At 35.1% G+C, this 18,185-nt stretch overlaps 2 protein-coding genes across 2 annotated transcripts; both read left to right on the plus strand.

The window, feature by feature from the left end:
- The first annotated feature begins 808 nt into the window (after positions 1 to 808).
- Positions 809 to 11,053, plus strand: LOC132163361 (tropinone reductase homolog At2g29150-like). Its single transcript, XM_059573623.1, has 10 exons — positions 809 to 954; positions 1,474 to 1,681; positions 1,857 to 2,076; positions 2,189 to 2,295; positions 2,382 to 2,540; positions 6,022 to 6,077; positions 9,423 to 9,630; positions 9,716 to 9,935; positions 10,008 to 10,114; positions 10,631 to 11,053. The coding sequence occupies exons 1-10, from the start codon at positions 872 to 874 to the stop codon at positions 10,811 to 10,813; spliced, it is 1,551 nt and encodes a 516-aa protein (XP_059429606.1). The 5' UTR covers positions 809 to 871; the 3' UTR covers positions 10,814 to 11,053.
- A 4,695-nt stretch (positions 11,054 to 15,748) lies between these two features.
- LOC132163544 (probable protein phosphatase 2C 24) lies at positions 15,749 to 17,901 on the plus strand. Its single transcript, XM_059573864.1, has 4 exons — positions 15,749 to 16,428; positions 16,536 to 16,841; positions 17,196 to 17,301; positions 17,392 to 17,901. The coding sequence occupies exons 1-4, from the start codon at positions 15,922 to 15,924 to the stop codon at positions 17,715 to 17,717; spliced, it is 1,245 nt and encodes a 414-aa protein (XP_059429847.1). The 5' UTR covers positions 15,749 to 15,921; the 3' UTR covers positions 17,718 to 17,901.
- Positions 17,902 to 18,185: the final 284 nt, after the last annotated feature.

Below are 18,185 nucleotides of genomic sequence, written 5' to 3' on the forward strand. Positions count from 1 at the left end.
GGCCAAGACCCCTATCCATTTATCTTACGTTGCTTCCTTCCATCAAGGGAGACAACACTGAGTGAAAATAAAACACATTTTCACCTTTAGTAGTTCACTGTACATTAATTACCCAAAGTTTTTAGTTTAATAAAAATTATATTTAAATAATATACTATATACATATAATATTTATGACATGTGGGCCACCTTAAGTCCCCTGATAGAAGATTAATTCTAATATTGGCATGTGTGGGCACTGTATCAACAAAAATAAAAATAAAAATACCATTTTTTTTTTAGCTAAAATCTAACTAGAGAAAAACCGGTGTGAATGTTTGATTCTTTTGGTCTTATCGTTGAATTATGGATATTTTGATCCTTATCAAATGGATAGAGGAAAACATATATGTGTGGACAGGAAGTGTTGCCATTTGCCAAGTTTTACATTGTTGGGTTGCTTTCATTTCAAATGCAAATTGATATTCCGATCCTTATCAAATGGATAGAGGAAAACATATATGTGTGGACAGGAAGTATTGCCATTTGCCAAGTTTTACATTGTTGGGTTGCTTTCATTTCAAATTCAAATTTCAATATTTTTATTTTTTATAGGACATTAATTATTTTCTATTACTATTTAAATATAAATTTACTATAAAATAAATATCTTTTATTTTTTTTATATCAAATATTTTTACTTTTTTTTTCACATCAATTAAATCTTATTACAATTTCAAGCTACTAAAAACAAACAAAGTCTAATGCCAAACGGCCCCTTTAGTTTTACGTAAGCATTACGTAGCCACTTATGTTCTGCCGGCCAACAACGTTATATAATCCATTGGGAGAAGAGTTGTTAAAGTAACAAAAGCATAAAAGAGTGGATCAAATGGCTGAAATTGGTAGCAGAGAAAGCAGGTGGTCTCTTCAGGGAATGACAGCTCTTGTTACTGGTGGAACTAAAGGAATCGGGTTCTCTTCTCTCTCTCTCTCTCTCTACTACGTTCTTTTTCTGGTTTCTGTTTTCTGCTTCAAAAATCATTCTAATTACTGCATATTTCTAAAAGAGCATCGGTTGGTTTGTTTCATTGAACTCTTTTGCTTTTGGGATTTGGATTTTGTGGCTAAAAAATCTGTTTTGGGATTCAACCCTTTATTTATTCATTTTCTTTTTAAAAAATTTGGGGCAGAGAATTAAGAATATTCTTAATTCTTAATCCATGGATTAATTATTAATTCTTAATCCATGGATTAATCCATGGCTTGGCTTGACCTTTACCCCGAAAAATCTAATTTATTTTCTCATCAGAAAGCAAAAGGAAAATACTATCTTGGTAATTGTTTTATGTGTAGTGTAGGAAAACACTTTGGAACTCTCTTGCTTGTTGTCATAATCATTCTACAGCTAGGAAATTGTTGTTTTGTAAGGAAATATAACTTGTGCTTTTACTTTTGTTTTGTGAAAATTCGGTTACTATATGTTGTTTTCAGGTATGCTATTGTAGAGGAATTGGCAGGCCTAGGGGCGACCGTCCATACATGCAGTCGAAATGAGGCCCAACTCAACGAATGCTTACATGAATGGAAGACAAAGGGATTTCGAGTCACTGGTTCTGTGTGCGATGCAGTGTTTCGAGCCCAACGAGAGGAACTAATTAGCACCGTCTCCTCTCTATTTAATGGCAAACTCAACATCCTTGTAAGTTGTAAGACCTCTATTTCGTTATCATCGTCGCATTTTGCATGGCATTTTACAGCATACTCAAAATGTGCTCAACAGTAAAGAATCATCCTATCTTTCGGCACCCAACAAGCTTTCATTTATTAATTACTACGTCTTAATAGGGTTGTTGTACTCTGATGTCTGTTTCTAGATAAACAATGTGGGAAGCAACATACATAAAACAACCGCAGAGTACACAGCTGAAGATTTCTCATTCCTCATGTCTACTAATCTTGAATCTGCTTATCACATGTCCCAACTTTCTCATCCTCTTCTGAGATCTTCGGGAGCAGGAAGCATTGTTTTCGTTTCTTCCGTTGCCAGTGTAGTAGCAGTAAATATTGGAAACAGTATATACAGTGCAGCTAAAGGTAATTGCATTTTACTATTTGATTTTTCTATTAAACTCATGGGTTATAAGTTTGAGAGAGACATTAAAATTAAGCTCCGATCAAATTGTTGTCTAATATTATTAATCTTTAGGAGCCGTGAATCAGCTAGCAAGAAGTTTGGCATGTGAGTGGGCAAAAGACAACATAAGGAGTAACTCTGTTGCACCTTGGTTTATCAGAACCCCCTTGGCTGAAATTGTAATATTTTTTTCCTTGTCTGTGATTTTCATAGAGGGGGATTAATTAAGGCATGACAAGAATCTATTTTCTCTCTTTTTTTGCAGTTTCTGAGGGATGAGAAAATGTCTGAGGCTGTTGTCTCTCAAACACCTCTTGGACGTGTTGGAGAGCCAAAGGAGGTTTCTTCCATGGTGGCATTCCTATGCCTACCTGCGGCTTCATACATAACTGGTCAGAATATTTGTGTTGATGGCGGAACTACAGTAAATGGCTTCTCAGTGCCCTGAGCATGCTTTGAATCAGCAGAAAATGATGTTTTTATTGGTACAACATTTGTATCGAGGGATGCCTATAAACCATGCACTTTATTTTCAAGATCAAAAGCAATAAGTCGTGTAAAATCTAATTACACAATAAAATTTCATATATGCACATCTTTTTTTTATCTCCTTTTCTTTTTACCTCGGAATAAATAGCAAATTAACTCCTAATTCATCCCAAGCCATTCGGAGTCCCTGTACTACACTACAAAAGGTCAAGGAGATCCAATATTTATGACGTCTTTTAATGGACGGTCATCCCCACATTGAATCATCTTCTTAGAAAGTAATAACTTTTATGGGGGTTAAAAGAGAAACAATGCAACTCTTGATGAAAAGTTGCATGACCGATCTATATCTATTAGGGGGTTGGAGGACAAATTTGGGTTATTCTCCGTGTAAATTACCAGTTATCTTAAAAGTTTAAATTAATAAGAAGAGAAAAATTTAATTATTTAATCATTACTTTAACACTCCCCCTTACGTGTTGGCTCAAACTTTTTTTTAATAGGTGAGACCCAACATGTAGAATTAATATTTGATTTAAATTGAGAGTGAATTGACAGAGTCCATGTTTGATTCCAAGACCTTTGGTTTTGATATCATGTTAAACTACCAATTATCCTAAAACGATAAACAGATAGGAATAGGTAAATTTAATCACTTAATTATTAAGTTAACGCTCTACTTCGTGTATAGGCCCAAACTCCCTTTTAATAGGTGAGACCCAACACCTATTTTGATTTTTTCTTTTTTCTTTTTTGTTCTCAATGGCATTTCTTTTCAAATCATTTGTTCTTTATTTAGGAAAAAAAAATAAGGAGTTGGCCTTCACAATTCCTATCTTTTCTTCTCCTCTTGTTCGGCATCTATTTTTTTCAGCAGGGAATGCAACGCCAATAAAACATCGATCCCATGTTCTTTCTCTTACGTAATTGTAGATTGGAATATTGCATGTGGAAAAGTAATGTTAGAAGGCTTTCTTACCTAGGCGGAATTACTCGGTCCTTATGTTTTTTCAAATAAGTTTTATTTTGCCCTTATAGATTTTTTAAATTAGAATTTTACCTCTCTAAATTTTTTATTTTTTAATGTTGCCTCCCAAACTCTAAATCATGTTAATTCCACTCCTGTTTTCTTATGTTTCTCAAATTAATGTTCTTCTTGAAAAATTAGAGCCGTGATATAAGCACGCCGTGAAGGAAAAGTTTTTTTTTTAATATTTTAATGCAAAAAAAAAAAAAAAAATTGCACTAGCATGCTTAGCGATTTTGCTTCACCCGAAAAATTAATATGACTTTAAAATTACAATTAAATTTATAATAAATTATTATTAAATTATGATCCAATAATATTTTTAAAAGTTACACAAATTTTAAAAGAACTTAATAAAATAAATAAAAAGATTGAAGATGTTTGTGATTCCTTGGGACAATTTATGCGTCTATTGCATGTTCAGTTGTTTCGGTTTCACTTTTTCCACTAACATTGTTTTTTTACGATTGGGTTTGTTGTTGAGGCACCCACCTCTTAATTTAGTGTTATGTTGTAATCTGTTTATTATGTTATAAAAGTGTAATATTTAAAAAAAATAAAATAAAATAAAAAAACACATCATTTTAGTTCATTGGATGCTTTGGACAATCATCATCACGTGGGACCCTGACTTTACTTTGGATGTAGCAAAATAGTTTGTCCTATTTTCTGTGTTCAGTGCCCGTGACTCCTGAGTTCCTTGATGGAGATGTATGAGGAAAAGATTGACGTACCAAAAATAAATAATAAATAACAATATTTATCGATAAAGTTATAAGGATTTAAATTAACTATTGTATTAACGTACGTTGTATTTAGATTATATATGAATAAGAAATTCCACCAACATCTTTACACAACAGCAAATTCAGTTAATCCCCTTTCCCTCTAGCGTCAACATAAAAAAAATAAATAAATAAACAGTCAGCTTTCCCTTTGGACCAAATACAAGTTGAAAATTTATCTATATACAGACGATACTAAAATCGAGATTGCGCTTATAATTGCCTGCAACAAACTCTTTTCTCCCGTTGATCAATACTTTTTTTTTTTTCTTTTTTCCTTTAAAAAAAAAGTTGGAAAAGGCTTGTGTGCGATATATATATATATATATATATATATATATATATATTTCATTTCTTTTAAAATATCAAGAGTTATACGAATGAATAATCCTAAAAATCTCTCTTGTGTCATTCAAAGAATGATGTGGCTTTTAAAATCACCATTTTATCAAAATTCAATAATCATCGATCATAAGTCCAATAGTGATTTTAGAAGCCACATCATTCTTGGAGTAATACAAAAGAGTGACTTCTGTAATTATTCTATTAGCCTTAGGAGTCTTTCCAACTTATTAAATTAAAGGAAAATATGAATTACTCTATAAGACTATAAGTCATTCTTGTGTCACTCCAAGAATGAGGTGTCTTTTAAAATTACTAGATCAAAATTCAATAATAATTAATCAGAAGCTCAATCATAATTTTAGAAAAAAACATCATTCTTAGAGTGACACAAGCAAAACTTCTAGCATTCCTAAAAAAAAAAAGGAACCTTTATTGTGTGTCTTTTCTAATTTGCAAATTTAAAACTTGAGTTTACAATCATTTTAGATTTAACATTTTGTCATTTTCATCAAATAAATAATAAAAATGATATGAAAATATAATTATGCTTTTTCTATTAAAAAAAAAAAGAAAAGGAAAAAGAAAATTGGGGTGGTGACAACACCAGCCATGCATGGTTGCTGGATGTCACCTACTTACAGCACCCTGCCACATGGCCGGGGTTGGACATATCCTAGGCTCCTAGTGACTCCTACCCATGACCCAACCCTACTTTTGTTTTGTTTTCTTTCTTCTTCTTCTTCTTTTTATTTTTTATTTTTTATTTTATTTTATAAGAGGGATATAATTGTATTTTTATAATTTATCTGACAAAATTTTTGAACTTAAAATAATTATAAGTTTACAAAGTCAAAATCGGCAAAATACAAAGAGATCCCATTATATTTTTCCTTAAAACAACTTGAACAAAGAAAAATACATTTTATAGTAAAGTATATATTTTATTTTTGTAATTAAAAGAAATGATTGATTTTTTCTTTCATATTTTTTTTATTCTTTTAACTTTTGAAATTATCATTAAATCTTTAAATTCATGAGTGATCCATATAAAACCTCAAGTCTTTTTATAACCACTAGTTAATTTGAAATGATAAGAATTACGACCTTTAGAAGGGACATGATAACTCTTGTATATAAGATCGAAATGACAGCCAATCCACGAATATCCAGGACATTTCAAGACACTGATAGAGAGAGAGAGAGAAAGATATCTAGAGAGAGAGATGGCTGAGGCAGCAGACGTGGGTAGCAGAGAAAAGGCATGGAGCCTTGGGGGGATGACAGCTCTTGTCACGGGCGGAACAAAAGGAATAGGGTTCGCTCTCTTTGGCCTTCTCTTTCTATCTTCAAACTAATCTGTCATAGACTCATAGCTATATAGACTATCAATTTCATGATCGTTAATTGTTTTGTTTCAAAAGACGAAAGATGGAAAAAGAGAAACAGATGATCGATCAAGATCATAGTGTGTGTCAAATTAATTTACTGTCGATAAAACATTAATTAGGATTGCTAGCTCAGCTGTGTTCTTTAGCTAGCTTCCATGAGTGCCGGACCTGCCGGCATGCCCATGCATGCATGTAATTGCACTCTCTTGTTCTATGGGTTTTTATGGCTCTTTGAGCTAGAACCTAGAGGTGGGCATCGACCTGATCTGATTAAAAATATCCATCCTCTTCTTGCTTCCTGATCCAACATCATCAGTTGGAAATTAAGGATTAAGATCCGGTGTAATCTCGCGTCCGACCGCACTACAATCAAACAAGAATATGTGAGTGCGTGTTTTGAGTGGTCTCAACACTCGTTTAAGGGTTTATATAAGTTTGTGATTTCAAAAAGTATGATTAAAAATAGTGATTTTAAGATTTACGATTTAAAACATAATTTTTAAAAATAAAGTTAAAGCATTTGACAAAATCACAGTTTAGCCTTTAAAATTATAGTTTAAACTTTAAAATTGTGTGTTTTTTTAAAAAATACCTTCTTACTTGCAATGTAAAAACACATATTTTCTACGTTTTCAAATCACAATTTTTAAAAAATGCAATGCTAAATAATTCATTATCTATGAAATTACAATACAAAATGCACCCAAATTAAATTTGGGTAAATTCTTTGAAGACGAATTTTGTAATTAAGCAATTCATGGAAGCTAGTTGTGCCTTACACAGTACTTTTGGTATTTTTCTATGAGAAAAGATATCTTATTTTATATGATTTGGAAAGAGATAGTGTTATTTGCATACATTTTATGCATACTTTTGTTAACTACTAGTTTTAATTCAAAATCAATGGTATAGATAAAAACTAACATGGTTTACGTCTATTATCTTACACGAGTTACTGTATCTATAATAGTATCAAAATGAAACTTATATGCCAAATTCTAGCGATATGCCCCCGCCAGTAATGAAAGTTCGTGGTGGGGTTGTTTGATCAACTTTTTTAATGTGAATTTTTCCTTAGAATAGTAATAATAAATAATTAATATGATATATAGTGAAATAAGAAATAAGATCAAAAGTAATATATATATATATATATATATATATATATTGGAGAAGTAAAAATAAAGAAATAACATTATCATTGATCTTGGGATTATGAGAAAAAGAGTAATGATATATATAGAGCACATTAGCGTGAGTGAACAGTGCTCACACTGGTGTACTTTATATTATTATTTTTTTAATATTACTGTTTCAATATTTTTTTTAATATTATTTTTTATTATAAAGTACACCAGCATGAGCACTGTTCACTCATGCTGGTGTGCTCTATATCACTACTCTAAGAAAAATCATGCCCTTAGTGTGTACTTTAAATATTGATATGGACGCCTTGATTTGATAGAACACCATATCCTCTCTATATATATATAGTAGAAGTCAATAATTTAGGCCATGTCTGAACCAATTTCGCTTGATTTTTTATATAGATATAACGATATTAAGAATTGTGTTTGAGAAATATAATTTTTAAATTAAAAAACGTTTTTTGGCAAAAAGTTTTTTGCCAAAAGTGAATTTTCGTTATTTTTAGGCTTTTTGACTTTTAAAAGCACTTTTCATTTTTTTTTACCAAACATGTATTTTTTTCTTCAAAATGATTTTTTGAGTTTTTTTTTTTTTTGACATGTCCACACAAGGGGAAAGAGGGGGATTCGAACTAGTGACCTCCGCTTCATAAGACGTGATCCCTAACCGATTGACTTTTTGAGAGTTAAACGCACTTTTAAACCCTTCAAAAGCACACACAAACATGCCCTTAGTATACCATTAAAACATCATCATCAAATTTTATAACGCTAAATATCGGTAGTTGTTAGTAATTTGTGGTCAATAGAAAGGGGTCAGATGGAGGTAGCTAGCTTTTGTTTAGTTGTGATGAGTACAAATTCAAGATCTAATCAATACATAGTCCAAGATGACTCTTCAAGTGAATGATCATTATAATTGTTTTTTGTAGTTTGATTGAGAAAGTGAATCTATCTAGGCTCAGCATAGGTGTTTAGTGAACTCTCCAAGAATAATGAAATCTAGCCTCTAGGTCTTATGAAAATCTTAGGCCATTAAGCTTATATAGATAGGTACAGACAAAATAAAAATTAAAAAGTTCATATATTCCCTCCTACTACTACTCAATTGATAATGTCCTTTCTTAAATTACCAAAAAATTGACAATGTCCCTTAAGGCCCAAAAAAAGGACAAAAATAATCTTTTTTGTTTCTTGTTTTTTTTCAATAAAACAAAAATACCCCTGTAAATGCGTAAAATAATAATAATACTAATTTTTTTTCCTTTAACAAAAATACCTCTATGGATGCTGGCGGCCGACGATGATAGCTAGAGATGGGCATTTAATAACAATAGGCTGAAAATGGGCCATAATGGGCTAAAGCAAAGCCAATTATGGGCCAACTTGGGTAGATAATTGGGGCAACAAATAGGGCCAACAGATCGATGGGCCACATGGGTCAATTATAGGCATTGTTAGGCCTTTTTTTTTTTTTTTTTTTAACTTATTTTGTTTTTGTTTTTTATTTAATTTGTTTTTGCAGGAGCTAAACAACTTGTCGATTAGGTTCATGTCTGCCGAATCCCCTAAATGACTTCTTGTTTCGAACATATAATTTTTTTTTTTGTGGTGAGAGTCCAGAGAGAGAAATGCCTCTGATATCATGAAAAAACTTAAAATAAAATGAAAAATAAAGTAAATAACAGAAGGAGAAAATAGAGGTAATATATTTGGGTATCCTTATCGTATATTCTAACATATATGACTTAAGTACAATTTTAATTATGTATATATAAGTTTTTGGACATCCTTATTTTACAAGTCAATTTTCAATGGCGAGTTATAAAAAAAAAAAAAAATTGCATCAAATAGCGTGAAATTGATTTTATGATTTAACAAATATGAGATACATTATCATGGCATGCACATGAAAGGTAGAACAATAAACGCACCATTATCATATATAGCTAGCTTTGTTAAGTGACCAAAAGTCCATGAATCGTGGAAAACACATCTGAGGTCGGTAAACAAGATTTAATAGAATAATGTTCTAAAAAAATTCCAATTAAGGTAGTTTACACCACGCTCTCAATTGCTTTATCTTCCTAATAAAACTAATCCACCTTATTTTGTGATCATCAGGCATGCTATTGTGGAGGAACTTGCAGGTTTTGGGGCGATTGTACATACATGCTCTAGGAATGAGGCCGACCTGAATGAATGTTTAAGTGAGTGGAGAAAGAAAGGCTTTCAAGTCACTGGTTCAGTGTGCAATGTATCCTCTCGAACTGAGCGAGAGAAGCTAATAACCATTGTCTCCTCCATCTTTAATGGAAAACTCAACATCCTTGTAAGTCCAGCCACCTCACTTATGTATAAGGCAGCATTTTGAAGAGTTTTTCTAATTTCTCATTGTTCTGAGTATTTGGCTCTAGGTTAACAATGTCGGGACAAACATAACAAAACCGACCACGGAGTACACAGTAGAAGACTTCTCATTTATCATGGCCACGAACTTCGAATCTGCCTACCATTTGAGCCAACTTTCACATCCTCTTCTGAAAGCTTCATCAGCTGGAAGCATTGTATTTGTATCTTCAGTTTGTGGTGTTATATCAGTAATGAATGTGGGATCAGTATATTCAGCAACTAAAGGTATTTTTATTCTTATTATTATTGCTAATACGAAGGCTGTGAAAGTGTGAATTTTCGTATATATTTGTGCAGGGGCAATGAATCAGCTAACGAGGAGTTTGGCATGCGAGTGGGCAAAAGATAATATAAGGATTAACTGTGTTGCACCATGGTTTATTTGGACCCCCCTTGCTGAGCCTGTAACACCCGTTTCGCATCCTTCTGCTTTAAATTAATTAAATTGGTAACTTTACTTTGAATCTCTGAATTACTACACGATTTGACAAGCCCCCAAACTTCAAAATCTCTCAATTTGAACCCATGAACTTTCAATTACAGTCAATTTGAATTCCCTCCATCAGATTTAGCCATTAACTTCTAACAGAAATACCTAAAAACACCAAAATATTCTTGATTTTCGTTTCTATTTATTTTTTTAATTTGGAATTTTATAAAAAAAATTAGGGGTATAAACGTCACTGTCTCACTTTTAACGTTTAAAATTTGACAAAATGGTTCAAATTGATTGCAATTGAAAGTTCAGGGGTTCAATTTGAGAGATTTTGAAGTTTGATGATAGCTTATCAAATCACGTGATAATTCAGAGGTTTAAAGTGAAGTTACTCCTTAATTAAATGATAATGACATTCTTAAAAATAATTATCTTAATATATCGAGATTTTCTCATTTCTGATTGTTTTATATAAATATTGCAGTATCTTACTGATGAAAACATGTTTAACTCGATTATCTCTCAAACGCCCATGGGACGTGTTGGGGAGCCAAAAGAAGTGTCGTCCTTGGTGGCATTCCTTTGTCTTCCGGCAGCCTCTTACATAACCGGGCAGACAATCTGCGTTGACGGAGGGGTCACAGTGAGTTGCTTATTGGTCCCATGACCATATATATATATATATGAGCAAACAAATGCATGCCAGTTTCCCTAGCTAGTAGCAGACTTTGCAGTATTGCATATAATAAGGCATCAGTTTGCTTTATATCTATGTGTGTGCGCCCTTGTGTAGCCCCGTTGTATATATGCATGCAAGGGGTTTTTATTGATACTAATATTATAACTTATGAATTTGGTTTTAAGCAATATTTTTTTTATGTGTTTTAAGTATATGAATTTGGAAGAAGTGACTTTTTTTTCTTTTTTTTTTTTAGTACATCAACATACTTAAATTGAGAATAGCCAAGTCATCCGAATTATTTGTTCTCTCTCAGGTAAATAAACTAAAATAATAAATATTTTTATAAATTGAAAAATGAGACAACTTCTTAGTATGAATTACATATCATGATATAGTAATCAAATTAATTAAATATTAATAGTAGAAACTACATTTTTATGTTAATGTGACTGTTACTAACCAATTATTAGATTTTATTTATTTATTTTTTTAAACAATGACTAATCTAATATTAATGGTTGTTTGTTGGTCACATCAGTATTATAAAATAATTATAGGGTAAAAATATAATTTCTAGCATTACTTCAAATTAAATAGCTAAGTTGTACTATTGTTATAATATCAAACCAATACATACAATTATCCAAAAAGTAAAAAATATGGGAAATAATTGGATCATAACTCTTTGAATTTTCCCCACTTCGCCCAATGCAACTAATTAATAATCTATTTACAAACATTCCTGGAAAACCTATATTGGCCTCCTATAAACGACGTCGTTATTTTCCTGCACTTCCATATATTTTTCCTGATATTACTGACGACTTCAAATTAAACAATGTGGAAAAAAAGCATGGTGCGGCTACGACTGCTGCATGTCAAGAAAATAAAGAAGGGGAGAATAGCGACCAACGACAGCTGGGCCTCCGCATGAGCAAGTGCGGTGGCCTCCGGTGGTGGCAGCCACATGAATAGCGACCACTGTGTGTGTAAATGGAGTGGAGGGCTGTGAAAATTGGAGTCTGTTTGCTTTGGGTTTGCATATGTTTTTTTTAAACTTGAACGGCTTGACCCATTTGACAACTTTAAAAAAATAAAAATAAAAATAAAAATGGGGGGGGGAGGGGGTGTGGGGGGTGAGTACAGCTCTCTCATTATATGTTATTGCATGTTTTAAATACTTTTGTAGGCATTTTTTTTTTTTTTTTTTTCATTATGTATGAATACAAAAATTCTTAGATTATTTTGATTAAGGGTTCGTTTGGGATTATAATTTCGTAAAAAATAATCTATGTTTTTTAAAGATATTGCAAATCATAAGGGATTTGACATTACGATTAAAAAACACTTAATTTAAAATAAGGAAAAAATATGTGATTTCTATAAGTAGGTTAGGGGTGCTTGTTTTAAAAAAAGCGAATTTAAACTAAAATTACAATTTCGCATAACAAATATTTTATAAAAAAAAAAAAAAAAAAAAACTTTTTAACATGTTTTACCAAATGTTTGTACAATTTTAAAAAGTAGCGATTTCAAACTTATTAAAACCGCAATCCCAAACGGACCCTAAGTAGCTAGGTGTATGATTGGGTTGAATTTATTTTTTCGATCATACATAATTTTGCTCAAAGATTAAGTTAAATATTAATGGCTTGACACGTGGGGCGCAAGAGTTGATTAGGAAGCTTAACGAATTTTCCATCATGCTGCATCTTAATAATCTTTATCTTACTTTGACTAACGAGAAATTTTTTCTTTTTTTTGGATGTGCGTAGTATTTTTTTGCACAATTTTTTTGTAGTGAAATGATTTCGAAAGGCATTGTTGCCGATTTGAATAAGGAGTAAAAACTTGATGGTGAAAATTATGACATATGGTGGCGACCTTGACCAATTGATCACTACCTGAGCCTGAGAAGGGGCTGCTGAAAAACACAAAAGGGATTTTGCAGCCTTTGAAAATTGGCGCAAAAAGGATGAATGTGTGTTTTACTATGTTAAGCAGCATGCACAACAATCTAATTAGTTGGTTTTAGGTGATTAGAAAAACAAAATAAAATAAAAATAGTTAGTTTTAGGTGTATCCAGCAGTTCAAGATATGCGAAAAACACTAAAGTTGAAGTATGGAAGTACTTCTGTCAATAAATTGAGCGGATTGACTCCTACAAGATGTGCTCCTACAAGAGGTGCTGATCGCATCTTAAGATAATGTCATCCATAATCCGTTGAGAGACTATGAGCCAAAATCTAACACACAATGAGAACATCAATAATATGGGGGCTATATATATATATATTGCCCGATTTGACTTCAATACAATACTATCATATTAGTGAGGACAGATCGAGTGGTCGATAAGAAAGCTACCATTCTTAATGCTGAAAATAATGAAAAGGGTTTCTCAAACCTGGGAAAATATTGGGGGTGACTTTGCGTAAAGCATTAAGAGTGCAAGAGCTTAGTGATGGGGTACTGGTTTTGATGCATTATTTTAAGAGAATCTCTCACCTCAATAATCACTAAATTGATTAAGTAATACTTATGCTGTTGTTGAAACTAGCGTACCAAACATAAAAAGCTAATAGTATGTTTGATAATGACTTGTTGAAAAGTCCTACTACTCAAATTATTTTTTTCCTTGAAAGAAAATTAAACACGTAAAAAGCTAATAGTATGTTTGATAATGGTTTTATAAGTTTTTTTTTTTTTTTCTATTCAATGCAACCCAAATGAAAAATTATCTTTAGATCCGAAGATATTAATTCTGTGTCCAAAATCTAAATTAACAAGATTAATTCAAAAAAAAAAAAAAAAAAGATTACTTGTAGACTATAACACTTTGACACGATAATAATAACTCTAAATGTGTCTGTTATTACAGCAAAACTCCCTAAACATTTTTATATGGGAAGAGAATAACTCTAAATATCTTCTGTCTGAGCAATAGATATTTGCTTTCATCTCATTGAATATTTCAAAGAGTGATACAATATTAAAGGAAGCAACCATATATATATATATATATATATAAAACTCCCGTCTCTAGTCTATCCTCCCCGGCCGCCGCAAAAACAGTCGCATGTCATCCTCGTAACCCATGTTCCCTGTATGTAGACTTTCTGTTAAGCTCAGAATCAACAACTTCTCTACCTGTAACTTCCGATACATTAAAACTCCGGTAAATTCCAAGCTCAACGATCTCAGAAGTCAGAACCCCCCCTGTTTCTTTTCTCTCTCTCTCTTCCCAAAGAAAAATATCGAAGAAAGATGGGAAGTAAAAAATATAAAAAAATAGCAAAAGATCTCCTGAACAGAAATCCTGGATGCCGAAATCCCGGATTTCGGCTGCGAGATAAACAGCTTTGAAGCGGTTCAACAGTCGATGCGTCGAACCACTACTTCCCTGCATGCATGTGTATCTCACGGCGCCAATTGTAATTCAAACCCAGCTCTGAACACTACGCTCGCATGCAGGTGCAGACCGTGCAGCCTTCTCACCATGCACCACCCCACAAAACCTCTACGCGTCTGCCACGTAACCCAACCCCCTCTTCTCCCTCACCTCAGAGCGCTAGAACCAACCAAACACGAGTCACTGATACAGTTCACACGTGTCTAGTGTCTCTCCACCAAGCACTCTTCTCAGCCTCACATCACAACACAAACCCCTTTCCACGTGTCTCACATCCAAAGCTCATCCCACCGCACGTAAAAAGCCCTAAGTATGCTCAGAACACGTTAAAAAAAAAAAATCTAAATCATGAGAGAGAGAGTTTTGGTGGGATTTCACTTTTTTTCTTTCTTTTTTTTTTTTTTTTTTCGGTAGGGTTTCAAATCAAAGACGAAGAAATGAGTGATGAGTGATTACCTATCCTAACCAAACCATACATTCCCGTAAGGCAAAGAAAAAGTAACCCCGGTTAGTCCAAGTTCGGAGACAAGGGTTAAAGCCGTGCAGGGTCTTGTTCGTCACGTGGCACTGACTTTGCCTCCTGTCAGTTTCGTGGACCCCATATAGTACAATTGCTTGCCAGCCAGATTTTCCACGTGGAGTTCTTCCTACGGTTTGAGTTATTCAGCCGTGGCCCCCACTCAACGTACTGTCCCGTCTGTCACTCTACACGTTACCCACTCTTTCAATACCACGTGTTTATGAAATCTAGTTTAGTGATTATGTTCCTGCCAACCTGAACCAAAGCTTTATTGTTGACGTGTACGGTTCAGGCTATTTTGGACATTTTAGCGACCGAATAAGGAGGGGCCCAATCAAAATTTTATTTCGTTGGGTCGTTCGATTAGTGTAGTTTCACAATTGTGAATGTGTTTGAAAGCTTTTTCTAGAGAAACCACCGGGTTCGGGTCAATGGAGGAAGTCTACGATTACGACACGTGTCAGAGGATGCGGTAACCGCCTTCAGATATTCTGTTTGGCGTCAACGATGTGGACACCTGGGCCCACAGTCAAAATCGGAGACTGATACGTAGAGATATTTGATTGGACCACAAGAGCCGAGAGGAATAAAGTCGGGAATTTTTAAATAATGAAAAGTCGTGGTTCAATATCGTACTCCATGATGGAGACACGTGGCACCAACTCTAAATCCGAAATGAGAAAAATTTAAACCCCGAACCACGCCTAATCAAGGACCACATGCGTGTCAGGAAAGGAGGTTCACCTAATCAAGGTGTTAAAGTTCTATTGGACCACGTACGTTCGTACCCCGCCGAAGTAGGTACACGTGTTTGATATTGACGGAGGAGAGGGAAGAGATGGGTGAAGATCAACGGTGGAGATCAGATTGTTTAGGCAGAGTCGCAGTGCGTCACACACAACAGTACGTGTCCGGGCTGCCCGTGACAGTGACGGGCAGCTAAGCACCTCGCTTCCAACCAAATACCTACGTAAAAAGAAAGGCCATGGGAGTCTTTTTAAAGCTTCCTTGTGAGCGCGCGAGGCTTCTCTTTCATCTCGCTGTTTCCATTTGCTTTTCAGCTCACGCAATCGATCATCTTCGTCGCTAATTTCGAGATTTTGCAGCAGAGGCTTGATAGAGGTTTGTGGTATGAATTGAAGGGTTTTTTTTTTTTAAGAATGGCGGATATCTGCTGCGGAGTGGTGAGTGAGAGCGAGGCATCGACACCGTGTGAACAGAGCTCGCGAGCGGCTAGGAGGAGGAGAATGGAGATCAGACGGTTTAAATTCGTCTCCGGCGTTTCTTCGCCGGAGACGGAGAACGGGCCGAAGCGGCAGAAGGTAGAGGTTTATTCTCGGGACTGCTGGAACGCGGTGGAGAACTCGGATTCGGAGGAGGAAAAGCAAGTGCTTGTGGCGGACACTGGAAGATCCGAGAGCAAAGACATTTCAATTTCGAATCAGTCTTCGAATAAATCAATTTCGACGGGGAGTCTCTCGCCGTCGACTCCTGTGGTTCCAGAGGCTTCCAGGGAGTACCCGAAGTTCGGCGTTGCGTCGGTGTGTGGAAGGCGGAGAGACATGGAAGACGCGGTGGCAATCCACCCTTCGTTTTGTCGCCGAGACGCGGAAACCGCCACTGAATTGCATTACTTTGGAGTCTACGACGGCCACGGTTGCTCTCATGTACGAGTCTTGCTTTTCGATTCAATAAACCAAACAAAAAAAAAAAAAAAATCGAATTTTTACTCTGATTTTGAATTTAGAGTTTAAAAAAAAATTATTTGTTTTAGGTGGCGACGAAGTGTAAAGAGCGGTTGCACGAGCTGGTGAAGGAAGAGTTAGAGAGCAAGGAAGAATGGAAGAGCGCGATGGAGCAAAGCTTCTGGCGCATGGACAAGGAGGCGATTACATGGAACGATACCGTTTTGGGAGCCAAGTGCAGGTGTGAGCTCCAGTCTCCCGAGTGCGATGCGGTTGGATCCACTGCGGTCGTTGCCATCGTAACGTCCGACAAGATAATCGTCGCCAACTGCGGCGACTCCAGAGCCGTGCTTTGCCGGAACGGCAAGCCTGTTCCTCTCTCGTCTGATCACAAGGTTAGCTTCCCGCTCCCTCTATCTATTAACTTCAGCTTTTAGTATAACTGCTTTCTCAGAGAGAGAGAGAGAGAGCCAAGTAACCAAACGGTACTTAAGGCATATTACTTTTCCAGTTCTCTTTTACTTAAGCATTAGCCTAACGTTTTAAAAAAAGAAAAAAAAAAAAAAATGAAAGGAAACCCACTTCACCCGCGTCCGATGTGATGTTGTGCGCTTCGCAACAGTGACCGTCGGATCGCCTGATCTGAGGATTCTGATTGTTGTAGCTCATTAGACGCATTTCTCTTCTATTTTAGTCACAATGAGAAGCATGCTAACTAAGCATTATTTTCTCGTGTTGCGTGCGAACAGCCGGATCGTCCGGACGAGCTGAACCGGATCCAGGCCGCCGGTGGCCGGGTTATATATTGGGACGGCCCACGGGTTCTCGGAGTTCTCGCCATGTCAAGAGCCATTGGTAAGCACCAACGCCAAAGCTATGTATTATATCTCTCCACACTCCGCGGCGTACAATAGCATTATTCATTAACGTTTTTTGTTACCGCAGGTGATAACTATCTGAAACCCTACGTGAGCTGCGAGCCGGAGGTGTCGGTCACGGATCGAACGGCGGAGGACGACTGTCTGATCCTGGCGAGTGACGGGCTGTGGGACGTGGTGTCCAATGAAACGGCGTGTGGGGTGGCGCGTATGTGTCTTCGAGGTAAGGCTCACGCGCCCCTGTGTTCGCCGATGGAGGATGAAGTAGCTACGTCGGAGACGTCCGACAAGGCGTGCTCGGACGCGTCGATGTTGCTGACGAAGCTGGCGTTGGCTAGGCACAGTACTGACAACGTTAGCGTGGTCGTGGTGGACCTTAGAAAGGCCACGTAACCAAACGCCATGGATTATTGTGGGTTTTTCTTTTTCTTTTTTATATAATGTATATTTTTTTAGTTTTATTTCAGGGGAGTGGGGTAGTGTTTTCACTGTTTTGTTGGGAAGGAGTTGAAATGGTAGAAAAGGAGTGAGGAATGGACTTGGAAAATCGATACCAATATTGGTTTTTTTTTTTTTTTCAATTGCATTTTCTTATGAGATCTTGCAATTTAATTATTGTTCATTAAATATTTACATATGAGAAAAAAGAAAAAGATAAATAGAAATAAGTCAATTACTCAAATACAAAACACTACTTAAAAATACAAAAACAAGTTTACTTTTAAATTGCAGTATTTTTTTTTTTTATATAATTTTAAAAAAATAACACTCTTAACAAGAAATTAGGTCCAAATTTGTTTTGAAATAGAATAGTAGGGTTTTGGATTCGAATTAGTAATTTTTGTTTTATGAGACGTGGTC

This window comes from Corylus avellana, chromosome ca10, assembly GCF_901000735.1.
Source record: "Corylus avellana chromosome ca10, CavTom2PMs-1.0".
Lineage (NCBI taxonomy): Eukaryota > Viridiplantae > Streptophyta > Magnoliopsida > Fagales > Betulaceae > Corylus > Corylus avellana.

What these genes read in the sequence shown, in the direction of transcription:
- LOC132163361 (XM_059573623.1), top strand. Translation starts at nt 872, where the DNA reads ATGGCTGAAATTGGTAGCAGAGAAAGCAGGTGGTCTCTTCAGGGAATG. An exon ending in ATGGCAAACTCAACATCCTT is followed by an intron (nt 1,682 to 1,856) that starts GTAAGTTGTAAG and finishes GTCTGTTTCTAG; the next exon opens with ATAAACAATGTGGGAAGCAA. An exon ending in TATATACAGTGCAGCTAAAG is followed by an intron (nt 2,077 to 2,188) that starts GTAATTGCATTT and finishes ATTAATCTTTAG; the next exon opens with GAGCCGTGAATCAGCTAGCA.
- LOC132163544 (XM_059573864.1), top strand. Translation starts at nt 15,922, where the DNA reads ATGGCGGATATCTGCTGCGGAGTGGTGAGTGAGAGCGAGGCATCGACA. An exon ending in ACGGCCACGGTTGCTCTCAT is followed by an intron (nt 16,429 to 16,535) that starts GTACGAGTCTTG and finishes TATTTGTTTTAG; the next exon opens with GTGGCGACGAAGTGTAAAGA. An exon ending in CGCCATGTCAAGAGCCATTG is followed by an intron (nt 17,302 to 17,391) that starts GTAAGCACCAAC and finishes TTGTTACCGCAG; the next exon opens with GTGATAACTATCTGAAACCC.